A 16,711-nucleotide genomic window follows, 5' to 3' on the forward strand; every position below is an offset into this window, starting at 1 on the left:
CTTTTTTTTTTTTCTCCACATCACTCAGCTTTGCAGCATCTTAGTTCCTTGACCAGGGATTGAACCCAGGCCAACGGCAATGAAAGCACAGAGTCCTAACCACCGGACCACCAGGGAATTTCCTAAATGTTTCTTTATTTATCAATTTTTAGACAGGGCAGAGCACAATTCAAATACTTTCTAAAATTAAAGTTGGGTAACTGCCACATAAGATCCACCATTGTTTCATAGCAGTTTTTCTGTTTCATGACCGAAATCTCCTAAAATAAGTAGAAAAAACACAACTGATGGTTTTAACCTGTGGTAAGTCATCAAGAGACAAAGCATGACCATTAGCAAGTAGCTCTCGGGATCTTGCAGTGAGCTGAGCAAGAAATATTTTCCCCTGAAGTCTTTGGATCCCTATTAGTTAAAGTTTCTATTTTCTTGTAGGGAAAAATACCACCACTGGCAAAATACAGTTGGAGGGGGGACTTTCCAAAACATACATACATACATAATATGTACATTTACATTATAAATATGTTTTTATAATGAAAAAGCATATAATGAAATTATACATATACATGTGTATGTGTGTAAGTATATATATACATATATACATAGTTTCCTGTTTACAAAAGGAATTCACACTTATTGTGAAAAACTTCAAACATCACATCACAGAAATAAATATTATGTTGAACTGTATGAATTTGCCAATATTTCACTATTTTCACATGTAACGACAGCAATTTCATACTCTTCAACCTAATAATATAGCAAGGAGAGCTCCCTGTAATCCCGGTGTCCTGGAGGAAACCACTGGCATTTGGTATGTATCCTTCATGCTGGAGAGTGTGTTAGTACATATTTATGGTTCGTGGAGTTATTACCACAATGACATAACATGAGTAATTTTGCAATCTGCTTTCTAAGCACTTTGTAGAGCAAAGCAAATGCTAGCACTAGTTGTGCTGCTTCCCCCCTCTGGAACTTTAGTTTTCTTACTTGCAACAGTGAAACTAATGATTCTGGGCCCGTTATTAATTTATTGACTCAGCTCCAAATCCATCGTGTTTGCCTGCTCTGTGACTATGAATCCAGGCCCTTTAAATAATCTTCCTTTGCCAGATGGCACGATGTTAAATATGCCACTAGAGGGCGCTAAGAGACACTGCTTGAGGAAGCGGTTTTACTTCCGGGTTTTGATGAGCTCCTGTCAGCGGGCTTCCGCAGCGCAGGGCCAACTCCTCTAGCTCAGCTCCCCAGGGCAGCTTTTCCAGCCGCGGGTTCCTGCAGTGCCTCTAGGCACTTGGGCTTCAGTAGTTGTGGCACTTAGGCTCAATAGTTGTGGCTCACAGGCTCTAGAGCGCAGGCTCAATTGTTGTGGCACACGGGCTTAGTTGCTCCATGGCATGTGGGATCTTCCTGGAGCAGGGATCGAACACATGTCCCTGCATTGGCAGGCAGATTCTTAACCACCGCGCCACCTAGGAAGTCCCAGGATGTGGATATCTTTGAGCGGACATTTTTCAGCCTACCACAGCCATGAAGTAGATACTATTATTCCACCCATTTTACGGGTGAGAAAACTGAGGCACAGAGAGTAGCTAACTTGCCCAAAGTCACACAGCTCATAAGCAACAGAGCTAGGATACGGGCGGTCTGGCTTGATAATCTAGGCTCTAACAATGACATAGCTTTGCATAAATCTTTGCATACCTGAATGAGGGTTTGTGTAGGATACATTTCTAGAAGCGGAATGACTGGGGCAAACTGCTTAGCAGGTATTGATTGCCAACTTGTCCTTCACTACATCTGTGCCAATTAGTTTCCACCAGCACTGCCTGAAATCCCAAGTTCTTCCTCACCCCAACTCTTCATGCTCTGAGGGCAGAATGCTACTTGAATACAAAGGATTTGTATTCAAAGCCAAAGGATTTTTACTGCTTCTTATCAACTTAGGAACTGAAAAATGTTTCTCTTCATGAAATGAGAGGAACATTACTTACCTAATAATAAACAAAAAATTACAGTTGGAATAAAGAGCCATCAGTTTCCTGGAGAAAATCAAATCATTTCATTACTTTACACTGACCGTGATTCCAGCTTCCTTTCCTCACTAAGACTTGAACACTCTACCTTGTAGAGGCACCACTTCAGCAGTTTTCTTGATATTTTCCGCCTCTGTGGGTTGTTTTCATCTCTCATGTCATCTCCTGAAGATCTCTGGTTAATAAATCACTTCCAGCATTAAGCCTTTCCAATCACCCTCTCTTTATCTTGCCTCCACACCGCAAGTGTTGTTTACAGCTTCCTTTTCAAGGCTTTCCATTTCCCTGCCCAGTGTGCTATTTATATGGGGCCAAATACTTCTACTCACCACAATGACAAACACTTATATAATTACTTTTAGAGTCTTCACTTTACAGATGAGGAAGAGAAGTGAAGTGATTGGCTCAAGATCCCGCAGAAATGGGATTCGAACTGAGGCATCTGCTTACAGGTTCTCCTGCTTGGCATCCTACCGTATCTCCTCTGGAGCAACTGGCCTCCTGATGCGCCTGTGAACCCCAGGCCTGCCTGCCCTGGGACCTCCTTGGGTCATGGCAGGGCTGCAGGCTGTGTCCTGGCAGGTGAGGGAGGCAGCCAGCAGCACTCAAGTCCTGCCACTTCCTACTGCGTGAGACTTCAGAGCCTCAGTTTCCTCATCTGTAAGATGGGAACAACATTGGTCCCCCTCACAGGGCAATGATGAGGAACTGGTATTATCCTCATTTTGCAGTTGATGAAATGGAGGGCTCACAGTGTGAGGACAGGCTCAAGGTGAGAACCTGGGAAAGGGATGCTGTTCCTTCCTAGGCTGCTAGCCTCTCTGCACTGAGCTCTGCTGGAGAAGCTGGGTTAGTTAGAGAATCTGGGCGGCAAATCTCTTTTCTGGTTCTTCATTTGTAACTATGCTTCCTGGTGTCCTCTGCCCAGTCTGTTCTACCTCCTCGCTGTCCTGTGCACTGGGACTCCCAGATCTCACCCCAGCCCAGTGGCCCTGCCCTTCCTGCACCGGTTTCCTTTCCAGATGAGGCCCCATGCACGGCACAGGCCTAACATTTGGCAGGTGCATAGAGAATGTGCCGCTAGCTAAACACCACCACGTGAACCCTGTGTTCTTAAACCTTCCCCTCCACCCGTGATCTCTACTCCACCCCAGCCTGCCACACTCCATCACTCTACACTCACAAACACACAGCTCAGGTTTCAGTAGGGTAAAGTTCCAGACTCTGGGACTTCCCTGGCAGTCCAGTGGTTAAGACTCTGCATTTCCAATGCAGGGGGCATGGGTTCGATCTCTGGTTGGGGAACTAAGATCCCACATGCCACGTGGTGCAGCAAAAAACAAAACAAAACAACAAACAAACAAAAAAACAAGTTCTAGACTCTGTATCTCTATATTCTGGCATTCAAGCCCTCTCCCTTGACAAGATGCTACCCACCTTCCAACATTGCAGATTCCATATTCACCATGTTGTCGCCGTCTTCCTAGTGAAGGCACAGAAGAATCTCTAGTTATTATTTCTATTCTGCCCCAAGCAGCCAACACTGTGTCTGATCCTTCCTCTGAGTGTCCTGCACAGGTACTTGGACAAGAAAAGGAAGAATAAGTCTCTGCTGAGCAGCTGTTTTATGTTAGGTGAAGCACCCCAATTTATAGATGGGGGAACAGAAGCTCCCAGGTAAGGTGAGTTCCCACAGCCAGTGAGGGGGGCTGGGCTGGGATTCAAACCCAGCTCTACTGACTTTAGCATCCCTGCCCTTGAATCTGCTCCCAAAGGCATCCCAACCAGACAGTTCATAATCAGTCCCAGAATCTATCCATGCTCCACAGGGTGTGGTTGTGGGTCTGTCCCCAGCCCTGGATCTCCTGAGAACTTACCTGCAGTGGAGCCATTGCCAGCCCAGCCCCTTCTGGACACTGGGCTCTGTCCTGCTAAGGGATTGGGTCTTCATCAGTATGAGTGGCATTTGAGCTTCTGATGCCAATTTGCTGCTGACTGGCACAGGGGGACCTCTAGAAGATGCTGGCCCTGGAGTCCAGAGAGCCAAGTCTGCTGGGCCCAGGAGAGCAGGGGCCCCTTCTGGCCCTCTGGCCTCTTCTGGACTTGCTGGGCTCTTCCTCTTCTATCCTTCTCCTTTCCTGAGGTCACTGCCTTTTCCCTCCCCAGGTCCCCTCCCCCATCCCAGGGTTCCTAGACTTTCCCAGGACCTTTGCTTCACTCTGCTCCCCAACCACGCTCCTTTTCTGGGGCTCTGCTTCCTCGTGCCTCTCTCCCCAGTCACTCCATCATTCCACCAAAGATGCCTCACCGGATCCTGAAGGTGCCCACTGGCGGGTGGGAGAGTGTCTGGCTTGGGTACAATCGCCCTCCCTAAGTCTTTTCCCCACTGAATACTGCACCCCTTCATGTCTGTCTCTCTGTCTGTCGACTTCTTCCTCCATCTGTCTCCCTATGTCTCTGCTTCCTTGCCTCGGTTTCCCTATCCTCAAACTCTCCTCCTTATTATAACGCTAGGAGATGGACTCCATTACCACCCACATTTTAGATATAAGGGCACAGAGGCGCTGAGAGTTTGGGTGACGTGCCAGGGCGGCACAGCTGGTAACCAGCTGCGCCCGGCCAGCGCGCTCTAGGCCCGGCTGCCGGCCTAAGGTTGGTCTCCAGGCTGCCAGCAGTCCTCCGACCCCTGCTCCGCCCACCGGCTCCACCCACCGACCGTAGCCCCGCCCCGCCCCGGTTCGGCCCCGCCCTCGCCCCGCCCCGTCCCGGCTCGGGCGGCCGGAGGACCCGGAGCTGAGGCGCCCGAGCCCGCGGCGGCGGCGGGGACGATGTGGTTCTTTGCCCGGGACCCGGTCCGGGATTTCCCGTTCGAGCTCAGCCCGGAACCCCCCGAGGGCGGCCCGCCCGGGCCCTGGGTCCTACACCGCGGCCGCAAGAAGGTGAGAGCGGCCCCGCTCCGCAGGCCGCGGCCGACCTCGGTCTCGCCTAGTCAGCGCCGCCGGCTCCGCCGCGTCGCGCCCGCCTGACGTGGCTGCGGAGCCTCCAGGGCTACGGGCCGGGGGAGGCGGACGTGTAGTGCCGACGTGGCGGGCGGAAGGACCGAGGGACCTACAGGCGGACCCAACCGGAGTTATGTGGGCCCGACTCAGTCCCCAAGGGGTGACTTGGGGAGAGTCCTGGCCGGCGGCCCTTCCTTTCCGGCACTAGACCAGCTCCGGGGACCATCCCGGAGGTGGAGTGGCCTGCCCGGGGCCCAGCCCACTCCCCTGAGGCCCCTCTGCCCTCCCCCAGGCCACAGGTAGTCCGGTGTCCATCTTCGTGTATGACGTGAAGCCCGGCGCGGAAGAGCAGACCCAGGTGGCTAAAGCTGCCTTCAAGCGCCTCAAAACCCTACGGCACCCCAACATCCTGGCCTACATTGATGGACTGGAGGTACCGACCTGCTGCTCAGCCTGCCCCATCTCTGCCCCTCACTTTCTCCCAGTCTCCCACTCCTGTCTTCTGTCTTCTTGCTGGTTTCCAGCCCTTCTGCCCCAGCACCCCCCAGATTTGACCTCCCTTTCTCCACCCCTCTCCCCATCATGTCTCTCATCTCCTCTTCCTCTCTCCCCGTCCCTCCCTGATACCCCGTGTCCCCTTCTTCAGACAGACAAATGCCTCCACGTAGTGACAGAGGCTGTGACCCCACTGGGAGCGTACCTCAAGGCGCGAGCGGAGGCTGGTGGCCTGAAGGAGCTGGAGCTCTCCTGGGGGCTACACCAAATTGTGGTGAGGCGGGGGGCAGTGGTGGTGAGAGCAGGGGAGGGGGGGGCTTCAGCTACTGGGCTGTGATGGATTCCTTCTGCCCCCAGAAAGCCCTCAGTTTCCTGGTCAATGACTGCAGCCTCATCCACAACAATGTCTGCATGGCCGCTGTGTTCGTGGACCGCGCTGGCGAGTGGAAGCTTGGGGGCCTGGACTACATGTATTCAGCCCAGGGCAATGGTGGGGGACCTCCCCGCAAGGGGATCCCTGAGCTTGAGCAGTACGACCCCCCGGAGTTGGCCGATGGCAGTAGCAGAGCAGTCAGGGAGAAGTGGTGGGTGACTGAGGGTGGTATGCCCCACCCTGCCCTGTTTTGGAAGCCCCTACAACCTAAGGACCCCTAAACTAGCTGGCACTCCCCTGTCCCCTGCCTCCTGGCTGGGGAGGGAACCAGGGTGGGGCCCACTCTTTGCTCCCAGGATCCTCAGGAAGGCGCGGCAGAATAAACACAGGCTTTGGGGTTAGGTGTTCTGAATTTGGAAGCTATGTGACCTGGGGTGGATGTCCTTGCTTCTCTGAGCCTCAGTTTTCTTATCCATCAAATGGAGCAAATGAAACCTGCTTCTTGGGGCCGATGGGATGATCAGCTGAGGAACACAGCCCAGGGCTTGCCATGCAATGAGTGCCTGGTGCCCAGGGTAGATGGAGGGCTGTGTTGGCAGGTGGCAGGACCCTGAGCAGCTCGGGTCACTGCCTCAGGTCAGCCGACATGTGGCGCTTGGGCTGCCTCATCTGGGAAGTCTTCAATGGGCCCCTACCTCGTGCGGCTGCCCTGCGAAACCCTGGGAAGGTGAGTGTCTGACCTCACCCTAGCCCCTCTCCACCAGCCAACCAGCCCTTGCTCTGACCCTGACGCTTCTCCCACAGATCCCTAAATCACTGGTGCCCCATTACTGTGAGCTGGTTGGAGCCAACCCCAAGGTGCGTCCCAACCCAGCACGCTTCCTGCAGAACTGCCGGGCACCTGGTGGCTTCATGAACAACCGCTTTGTGGAGACCAATCTCTTCTTGGAAGAGATTCAGGTGAGTCCCCTGCCCTAACCTGGGCTCTTGCCCTATGTTCCTACCCCTGTGCCCCCTCCCCACTTTATAGGCTCCCTGATAATTAGACCCCTGGAGACAAGCACAGACTGTGGAGCAAGGCTCTCTGGGTTCAAACCCAGGCTCCAACTGTTGTTTATGTGTGACTTTTTTTTTTAATATTTATTTTTATTTATTTAGTATATTTCTTTGGTTGCGCCCAGTCTTAGTTGCAGCAAGCTGGCTCCTTAGTTGCGGCTCACCAGCTCCTTAGTTGTGGCGTGCACGTGGGATCTAGTTCCCTGACCAGGGATTGAACCCGGACACCCTATATTGGGAGCACAGAGTCTTAACCACTGCGCCACCAGGGAAGTCCCTCTGTGTGACTTCTCTTGGCTAAAGTTCAGTCCTAATAATAGCACCTACTTCAGAGGAGCAGGGTAAGGAGTCAGTGAGTCTGAAGCGCGTAGTATGGTATCTGGCGCACAGTGGGTGCTTAGTGACTGCTCCTGGCACTCTGATAACTGCACACATACATTCCGGGCCTGGCCCTGGTGTTGGGCTGTGGGGTGGGGAGAGAGAGTCAGACCAAATCCCTGCCCTCTAGGACCTATCCGGGGGTGGATCAGGTCCCCACCCTTGGGGACTCTCATTGGGGGAAAGGGATAGAAAACACATAAATGAGGAAACCTGTTTCCTGGGATGTGGATAAGTGCCAGGAAGGAAAATAGTGAGGGTGGGGTGCTTAGGGAAGGGCTCTCTCAAGGGTGATGTTTGAGCTGTGACCTGAAGGGTGTGAAGGTGGGTGTCATGGGGATGGTAACTAGGGAAGTATGTTCCAGGCAGAGGGAAAGCAAATGGAAAGATGGTGAGGAGGAAGCCCTCGGCTTAACCTGGTTGAACCTCAGTTTCCATATCTGCATGGTGAGGATAACTGAGGTATCTGCTGACCCCTAGGGTTGTTGTAGGGAATGAAGGAGGGAGGCTCTGCCCTGGACACCCACTCTGACCCGACCTTGTGCGGGGCACACAGAGAGGTGACTGAGAATCTGGAATGGGGGAGGAGTGACGGGCACTTCCATAGACCTCGATGGTCTGTGGAATCTTGACTCAGATAGGGACTGGGAGGCCTTTGGAGGATGGGAACCTGAGCTGAAGGAGAAGGTGCTGGAAATGCTGAGCCCTGTTGCCTCCTGGGCAATGTGGGGGCAACAGGAGCTCTGTTACATGGAGTTCTCCTCGCATGGCTGGCTCTGCCGAGCCGCCCTTCTCCTTACCATGTGCCCCATAGGAACTAGGCTGTTTCTGGCGGGGTCCTGAGGAGAGTGTGGGAGGGCAGTGCCCAGGGGCCCCTCTTCCCATCATTGAGCGGAGCGGTGGAGAGAGCACAGCTGACTCAGTGTGCAACCTTGGATGTGGTTTGGCCTCTCTCTGGGCCTTTGCTCCCCCGAACCCTGTCGTCAGAGCACCAAGCCTGCCTCCCACTGAGCTGCTTGAGGGCCAACCAGCTCCTCCCCAACCCCCGTTAGAGGGCACTTTTTTTGGGCCAGGCAGCAGCTGTGGCAGTGAGGGTACAGTGGAGAGCCCAGGAACTTTGGAAGCACATAGGTCAAGGTTATAATCCGTGGCCGGCCGCTCTTGGCTGGTGACCTTAAGCCTCAGCCTGCTGCTTTGTAAATGGAGGAATGACAGCACTTCTTCACAGGGTGCAGCACAGCACCACTGGCTCACACCCTTCCTTGACTGCTTCTTAGCTGTGTGACTTTGGGCAAGCTCCTTGCCCTCTCTGTGCCTCAGCTTCCTTGTTGGATTATTTCATCTGTGTAAAGGTTTTAGCATGTAACCCTGCCTGGCATGTATTCTGTGCTCAGGAAATGTGAGTTGTGGGTATGACAGCCTCGGGGAGGTTAGGAGGATTGAAGGAGACCATTGAGCCGACAGCCTGGCCCGTTTGGGCTCAGTGGGAGGACCAGATCTGGAGGTAAACTGCACCTCATCCCTGCCTTTCCCACAGCCTGCTATGATCTCCACCCACGGAGCTGCAGGGGTGCCCAACCCCACCAGGGCCAGGGCGGCCGAGTAAGCCCCTTGGCCTTGGTAAGCCTGTTTCCTGGTCTGCATCATGGGGTTAATGGTACTCACACCTGTGTTGTCCTGAGGAGCAGAGGCAACGCTGATAGAGGGCTTGATCCCCCTAGTGGCTGCTTTCATAGCAACAGGTCAGGTGGCAGAGTCCGTAATGACAGTCACTGAGTGAGCATCTCCTGTGTGCCGGGCGCTGTGCTGGCAGCTTTCGTGTGCGTTTTCACGTTGAATGCTCAGAACAGTTCTGGGAGGCAGTACAGTTACTACTCCTTTTTACAGGCGGGGGACCTTGCCTAAGGTCAATGGCTAATTAATGGGAGACCTGGGATTTGAACCCAGCCCATCTGGCTCCACAAGCTTAAGTTTTCCTTTGGGATGGAGGTGACCCCCTGTCCTTGCCCGTGGCTGAATGTCCTGCTCCCTGCATCCTGTCCGCGCTCCCCCAGATCAAAGAGCCAGCTGAGAAGCAAAAGTTCTTCCAAGAGCTGAGCAAAAGCCTAGACTCGTTCCCTGAGGATTTCTGCCGGCACAAGGTGCTACCCCAGCTGCTGACTGCCTTTGAGTTTGGCAACGCCGGGGCTGTTGTCCTCACTCCCCTATTCAAGGTGAGCGCGGCCTGGAGCCTCAGGAGCTGTGGGACCCAGAGACTGGCTGGGTGGAGGCCTGAAGCGCAGAAGAGAGGCCGTGGGTGGGGCCAGCCTTGCAGACATCTTGGGAGGGGCAGCCTGGTCAAGGAGACCCAAGCCCTTGTGAGGAAGAGCTTTGACATCTGGTGGTTCAGCAAGCCAGGGCCACCTGACCAGCTGTCAGGGAGGCAGTGGGGACTTCTTGTCCTTGGAGAGGGGAAACCCTGCGGCTCCAAAATTCTTTTTCCGAAGACCCCTTGCTTCAGAGCCTACAGCCCTTCCTCCATTTCCCCAAGACAGCCTCCCTGGTCTGACCTGGACGCTCTGGTTCCCAGGGCCCTGGGGGATCGCCTGCTCACCACCTCACTTTCCTTCCTCCCTGACCACTCGGTGCTCAGCAATCTTGGCTTCTAGGGGCTGGATCCTCTTCCCCCTCCTCAGACTCCAGCCCGCCGTTACCTGGGCACCTGCCATTCCCCGCTCAGTGGGAGAATCCTTTCCCCAAAGGAACTTGGCGTGGGGGAAGTGGGGGAGACAGCAAGTAAATCCTATGCAGTTGAGAACCCCCAGATATTATAGGCAGAATTCTGTGTGCATGTGGTATCTAGGTGCTTGATTATAGAGAAGGGCACAGAGCTTTTGTGAGCCTCCTAAGACCCAGAAAGGCGAAAGGCAGGGCTAACTGAGATGGAGTGTGGACAGAGGGGCTGCTGAGGAGGTGTCTACACCACCCTACCACCATCACCCCGTTCCCACCCTGGGAAATCAGCCGGAAGCCTGGGGAAGTTAAATGAGCCCAGCGAAGTCATCTCAGTCCTGAGGACGTAGCTGAGCCCCTCTTCCTGCTCCTTCTCTCAGGTGGGTAAGTTCCTCAGCGCTGAGGAGTATCAGCAGAAGATCATCCCTGTCGTGGTCAAGATGTTCTCGTCAACCGACCGGGCCATGCGCATCCGCCTCCTACAGCAGGTAGGGGCCGTGGGCAGACCCTGCTCTGTTCCACCCTGCCCAGACCCTACCCTGGCTGTGGGGGAGGCCCCTGCCTCACCTCCAGCCCCAGGCAGCTAGCTCAAGCCCCTGCACTGGCTGCACAGGGACCTCAGAAACCCCTCCCTGAAACATACACACAGGTGAGGGACCAGTAAGGCCATGCTCTCAGGAAGTCAGGATACTCATGGGGCTCATTGTCAGCTTTGGGAATGTCCTGCCTGCCCAGGCTGCAGGGTTCAAATGCTTCACTTCCCCCTGCACTACCCAATCTTCCAGCTCGGTCCCCTCTAGAGTGGGGACAATGTTTCCCTTGCCAACCCTGGGGCAGCAGGGAGCATCAGACAGAATTGATGGGATCGAGGGTGGGAGCCACCTGAATGCCAGGAAGTACCTGGTAGCTCCCAAGTATCATTCGCTCTTCACTGCCAAACACACCAGCCCTCCTCACAGCGCTTCTCTGGGCAGGACTTACACCCCTTTTCTATAGAAGAGGCGGTGCAGGCTCTAAGAGAAGGTGTGACCACTTTGCCTGCCGAGCAGGAGCAGAGGCCAGGCCCTCCAGCTCCCAGTCTCTGGCTCTTCTCAGCACCCTCCTGGCAGCCTCACCATTCCATGTGGGCCTGAGGCCAGACACAAGGTGGGGGGCTCAGGAGACTCCCCTGGCTAGCCAGTGCCTTCCAGGTGGAGAAATCATGCCAAGGGTGGCCCCCTGGCTCTGGCGAGGGGTGGAAGGGCTGACCGTGTTCTCATGCCCCAATCCGGGCCACAGATGGAGCAGTTCATCCAGTACCTTGATGAGCCAACAGTCAACACTCAGATCTTTCCCCATGTCGTGCATGGCTTCCTGGACACCAACCCTGCCATCCGGGAGCAGACAGTCAAGGTGGGTATGACCAGGCCCAGCGGGGGCCACCCCTGGTTTTCTGAGGCTTAGAGGGGGCTCATCAGAGGACACAGAGGCCTTGGTTTTCGCCTGTGGTGTGGGAGGGGCAGGCACTGTTCTGCACGGGGGTCCAGGCTATAGGTGCAGCTGGGCAGGTGGTGGGGAGAACAGGGTGAGCATGGCCTATAGTCCTCCATTCAGCAAACACTTGCTGAGCACCTGTCTGTGCCCAGCCCTGTGTCCTGTGCTAGGATGCCGTGTGCACAGGCAGAACGCTCCCTGCCTTCATGGAGCTTCTTTTCGAGGAGATGGGGAGTGGGCTTGGCAGACAATAAACATAATTAGAAAGAATATATATTACATTAGAAAGCGGTGGAGAGTGTGAAGAGAAGGGTTTGCAGTTTTAAAAACAGTGATCAGGGAAGACCTTGCAGAGGAGATGACGTTTAAGGGGAAAGGTGAAAAGAGGTGAAGGATTGAGCTATGTGGAGATTTGGAGGAAATGTGTTCCCTGCAGAAGGAATGATGGGCAAAGGTCCTGAGGCTGGCTTGTACCTGGATTGTAGGAGTAGCAGCAAGAGGTTCTGTGTGGCTGAGGGGCATGGTTATGGGTGGTGGAGTCTGAAAGGCAATGGTGGCGTTGGGGGCCAGGGCCTCGGAGGGCATGGCAAGGACCTGATGCACCCATGAGAGTGAGACAGAAGCCCTGGGAGATCAAGCAGAGCACTGATCTGACCTGTTTGAAAAGGATCACACCGGGTTGCTGTGTGGAGAACTGACAACTCAGAACAAGGGTGGAAGGTGGGACACTGCTAGGGGCTGTTACAGCAGCCCAGAGGGGAGAACACAGTGGCTCAGATCCGAGTGGTAGCAGCTGGTGGAGAGAAGGGGCGGCGCGTTCTGAAGGTGGACTGACAGTATTTGCTCATGGGTGGATATGGAGTCAAGGATGGCCCTGAGGTTTTGGCCTGAGCAACTGGAAGGCTAAGTTGCCATTTACTGAGAAGACTGGGAGGAACAGTTTTTGGGAGGTGGTCGGGCTCAGTCTTGGCATGTCTGTTAGCCAGGTGGACACACACTGGTTATGTGTATGTGAGGTTTAGGGAAGAAGTCTGGGCTGGAGGTGCCCATGTGGGCACAGTCAGCTAACAGGGGCATTCGAAGCCATGAGATGGGTGAGCTCACCTAGGCTGAGACATAGAAGAGGCTTGAGGAGTAGTTCTGGGCTGTCTGAACAGTAAAATCTCAGCAAAAGGAGACTGAGAAGGGGCAGCAGCCGAGGGCAGAAGAGAACCAGGAGAAGGCTGTGTCCTGGAAGAGCAGAGACCAAAGGTGCAAGGAGGAGGGAAAATTCAGGGCTGTCTGAGCTGCTCAGAGGTCAAGTTTGGTGAGGATGGAGAATTGGCCATTGTATTTAGCAACATGGAGATCACTGGTGACCTCAACCCAAGCTAATTGGTAGAGACTGTATGTGGATGTGTTTTTGTGAAAGCCTGAGTAGAGTGCAGGCAGCAGAGAGCTGAAAGAGAGGGATGGCGGACAGGAGTGTAGAGCAGTGGGGGTTCCCTTCCTCAGCATTCTGGGTAGGGGCCAGGACCAGGTTGGGGAGGGCTTTGGCAGGTCTCCTCAGCGCCCAGGGCCTCTGGTGGCCTCTGTACCCTCCCAGGAGGCTGCTCTTGCATGTGGCAGTCTGCCTGCTCCGGCTCACATTTCCGCTGTCTTCCGTCCTGCAGTCCATGCTGCTCCTGGCCCCGAAGCTGAATGAGACCAACCTCAACGTGGAGCTGATGAAGCACTTTGCGCGGCTGCAGGCCAAGGATGAACAGGGCCCCATCCGCTGCAACACCACCGTCTGCCTGGGCAAAATTGGCTCCTACCTCAGTGCCAGCGTGAGTGTCCTGCGCAAGTGCCAGGATATCTGTCACCGTCACGGGCCCACAACCAGGGCCCCCAGGGTCAGATCTCCTTGTGCGGGGGCTGTCATCCTCCCAGAGACCTAGGCCCCGGGTGCTCCAGCCCCACTCTCTGAGGGCTGAAATGAGTTGCATCAGGTCCCATACCAGTCGGTGGTAGGTCTGGGAACCGAACCCAGGCCTGCTTGCCCCCGCGGCCTTGCATCCCCTCCCCTCAGCTAGGATCGGTGAATGCAGACACCTGTAGTGGCCAGGCACTTAACAGGAATGAATGCATCAGGTCAGCAAGGCAGGTGGGAAGGGAGGCACTGGCCCCAGCCCTGGGGCAGCTGCTGCTCCGGCGCCTGTCGCTCTGAGACAGCATGTGCCCAGTGATCTGGGAGGAGAAGCCAAGATCCAGAGTTTTAAGTAAATTCTCCCCGTTTGTTAGTGATTAACTCACATTTTTAGACTCTGGAGGCCCTGTGGATGGCCTCTGTTCTGGAAAGTGATTATGGCCTGGTGGTTCTGGGCCCTGGTACTGACCCTATACTCATCGAGCCCTCTTCCTGCCCTGCCCCAGACCAGACACAGGGTCCTCACCTCCGCCTTTAGCCGGGCCACGAAGGACCCATTTGCACCATCCCGGGTTGCGGGTGTTTTGGGTTTCGCCGCCACCCACAACCTCTACTCGATGAACGATTCCGCCCACAAGATCCTGCCTGTGCTCTGCGGCCTCACTGTGGATCCTGAGAAATCCGTGCGGGACCAGGTGAGGCACAGCTGGGGCTGGACCCTGGAGCCGGGGCTCTGAGGGATACCTGGGCCCTCGCTGGCCTGGCAGGCTCACAGGAACCTTGGAGGCCCCAGCTCTGCCCCTTGCTACCCCACAGGCCTTCAAGGCCATTCGAAGCTTCCTGTCCAAACTGGAGTCTGTGTCAGAGGACCCCACTCAGCTGGCCGAAGTGGGTGAGTGGCCCACACTCATGTTCCCTGTTACTCTTGCTACATTCTTAACTGTCCCCTGTCATGGCCCCCTTCTACCTCACTGGAGCATCTGAAAGCTGGAAGAGCCCTAGCGGACAGACTGTACCCCCCCCCCCCCCATCTCACAGTCAGGAGAAAGCAGGCCTGGAGAAGAGGGGCACCCACTACAGGTCACTTTGTTTCAGTTATTGCCCTCCTACCACCCTCCCCATGGAAGCCTGAGGTGTCCATACCTGTCTTTCCTATCACTGCCCAGAGAAGGATGTCCATGCAGCCTCCAGCCCTGGAGTGGGAGGAGCCGCAGCCAGCTGGGCAGGCTGGGCCGTGACAGGGGTCTCCTCACTCACCTCTAAGCTGATCCGTGCGCACCCCACGGCTGCCCTAGCTGAGACCAACGTCCCCCAGAGACCTGTGCCTGAGGGTGAGTGTCCCAGATTGGCTGCATCGGTAACTGAGAGGGCTTGGGGTTGCTGGCATCCAGGAGCTGTTACTGACCAACTCCCCCCAGGATGGTGATGGGGACATAGGGGACAGGGTATGGTCTAGTCCCCTCGTGAGCTTCCCCTCCACACCCCCACCCCGAGCAACCTCTGCCCTGTCCTGACACCCTCCTGCAGCCCAGTGATTGGGAACTCAGTGAGCCTCTGCTCCCCAGGACTTCCTGCCCCAGCCCCCACCCCTGTCCCTGCCACACCTGCGACCTCAGGCCACTGGGAGACACAAGAGGAGAGCAAGGATACAGAAGAGGACAGCAGTGCTGCCGACAGATGGGATGACGAAGACTGGGGCAGCTTGGAGGTGAGTGGGGCTGAGGAGGCCTCCCCAGGGGACCCCAGCTTCAAGATCACAGGCTGCCATTCAAGGAGCTCATGTGGGCTTGGCTGGAGTCAGACCTGTCCCCACTTGCACAGCATCCAGGCAAGTAGGTGTCACGGAGCAGCCATTGTGGGTCGGAGCTGAGAGCTGAGCCCCCACTCAACTCCAGAAATGCGAGGCTGGACTGGTGGGGGTTGGGTCAGCCCACCAATCTTCCTCCCTTTCCTCTGCTCCCCGTCCCTCCTATCCCTTCTCTAGGGCCCACCCCGCCCTGTGATCAGCAAGGAGAGGTCACTCCCAGGCCTACAGCCAACCAGTCCTCCCTGGGGGTGGGCTCAGGATGGGCTGAGGATGGAGTGGGGCTGTCCTGAAGGGAATGGGGGCAGAGCTCTGGCCGACAGCAGTCTCCGGCCCCTGAGGCCACAGGCAGCGGTGTGGAACTCTAGATCGTATTCCCCAGCTTCATATAGGAGTGAGGACAGGCCAGGTTCAGCATGTCTACTTTATTGATGGGAGACAGGGCCTGAGGAGAAAATGAGATGGAAGGCAAAAGAAGAAAGGGTGGAGCCCATGGCTGGGCAGGGGCTAGCGGGCTTTCTTGCCCTCTTGGGTGGAGTACAGGGGGCTCTACGCTCACGCTGTCCTCCCCACACTGCAGCAGGAGGCCGAATCTGTGTTGGCCCAACAGGACGACTGGAGTACTGGGGGCCAAGCCAGCCGGGCTGGGCAGGTGAGCTGAGTGGCACAGGGTGTGTGTATGTGGGGGGTGGGGTCCTGCCCCTCCCTTCCTTTCTCTGGCACTATCATCTCCTCTTCTGCAGACCAGCAACCCTGGCCACAAATCCCAGGAGTCAGACTGGAGCAGTTGGGAGGCTGAGGGCTCATGGGAGCAGGGCTGGCAGGAGCCAAGCCCCCCAGAGTCGCCCCCTGAAGGCACACGACTGGCCAGCGAGTATAACTGGGGTGGACCAGAGCCTACTGACAAAGGCGACCCCTTTGCTGCCCTATCAGTGCGTCGGGAGGCTGGTACTCAGGTACTCGGCTCCTGTCCAGTGGGAGGGTGCAGACCTGGGGTGGACCTCAACTGAGAGTAGGCCTTCACTCCAGCCCACACTTCCCTTTTCAGCCAAGGCGGGACTCGTGGGGTGATGACAACTGGGAGGGCCTGGAGACAGAGAGCCGTGAGTGCTTGCCCTGGGCCGACTGGCTTGATGGGCTAGGGCTACCTTCCTCTGGGGCAGACATGGGCTGGGAAGCTGAGACCCAGGTTGTTCAGACGCGGTCAGCCCTCCTCCCCTTCTTGCTCCCAGGACAGGCGAAAGCGGAGCTAGCTCGGAAAAAGCGCGAGGAGCGTAGGCGGGAGATGGAGGCGAAACGTGCGGAGAAAAAGGCCGCCAAGGGCCCCATGAAGCTGGGAACCCGGAAGCTGGACTGAACCACGGGTGTGGGGACTTCTCAGCCGCGGAGAGCAGGCCCCGCAGATGTATTTATTGTACAAACCATGCGAGCCCGGCCGGCCTGGCCAGGCACATCTCACGTGTACATAATCAGAGCCACAATAAATTCTATTTCACA

General features: G+C 55.7%; 1 protein-coding gene across 2 annotated transcripts; it reads left to right on the forward strand.

Moving 5' to 3' along the window:
* The first annotated feature begins 4,797 nt into the window (after positions 1 to 4,797).
* Positions 4,798 to 16,711, forward strand: SCYL1 (SCY1 like pseudokinase 1). Of its 2 annotated transcripts, none has more exons than XM_057726281.1 (18): positions 4,798 to 4,975; positions 5,328 to 5,468; positions 5,682 to 5,804; positions 5,888 to 6,114; positions 6,540 to 6,630; positions 6,708 to 6,863; positions 9,392 to 9,550; positions 10,430 to 10,537; positions 11,328 to 11,441; positions 13,175 to 13,330; positions 13,917 to 14,105; positions 14,227 to 14,302; positions 14,577 to 14,741; positions 14,976 to 15,118; positions 15,795 to 15,866; positions 15,958 to 16,170; positions 16,263 to 16,317; positions 16,447 to 16,711. In XM_057726281.1, the coding sequence occupies exons 1-18, from the start codon at positions 4,865 to 4,867 to the stop codon at positions 16,569 to 16,571; spliced, it is 2,424 nt and encodes an 807-aa protein (XP_057582264.1). In that variant the 5' UTR covers positions 4,798 to 4,864; the 3' UTR covers positions 16,572 to 16,711. The 2 variants fall into 2 exon arrangements, with proteins under 2 accessions (XP_057582264.1, XP_057582265.1); XM_057726282.1 differs by having other exon boundaries at positions 15,798 to 15,866.

Source organism: Hippopotamus amphibius, chromosome 3 (genome assembly GCF_030028045.1).
Source record: "Hippopotamus amphibius kiboko isolate mHipAmp2 chromosome 3, mHipAmp2.hap2, whole genome shotgun sequence".
NCBI classification, from domain to species: Eukaryota; Metazoa; Chordata; class Mammalia; order Artiodactyla; family Hippopotamidae; genus Hippopotamus; species Hippopotamus amphibius.

Coding starts and splice junctions, on each gene's coding strand:
- SCYL1 (XM_057726281.1), top strand. CDS start 4,865: ATGTGGTTCTTTGCCCGGGACCCGGTCCGGGATTTCCCGTTCGAGCTC. Junction 9,551..10,429: donor TCCTCACTCCCCTATTCAAG/GTGAGCGCGGCC, acceptor TCCTTCTCTCAG/GTGGGTAAGTTCCTCAGCGC. Junction 15,867..15,957: donor AAGCCAGCCGGGCTGGGCAG/GTGAGCTGAGTG, acceptor CCTCTTCTGCAG/ACCAGCAACCCTGGCCACAA.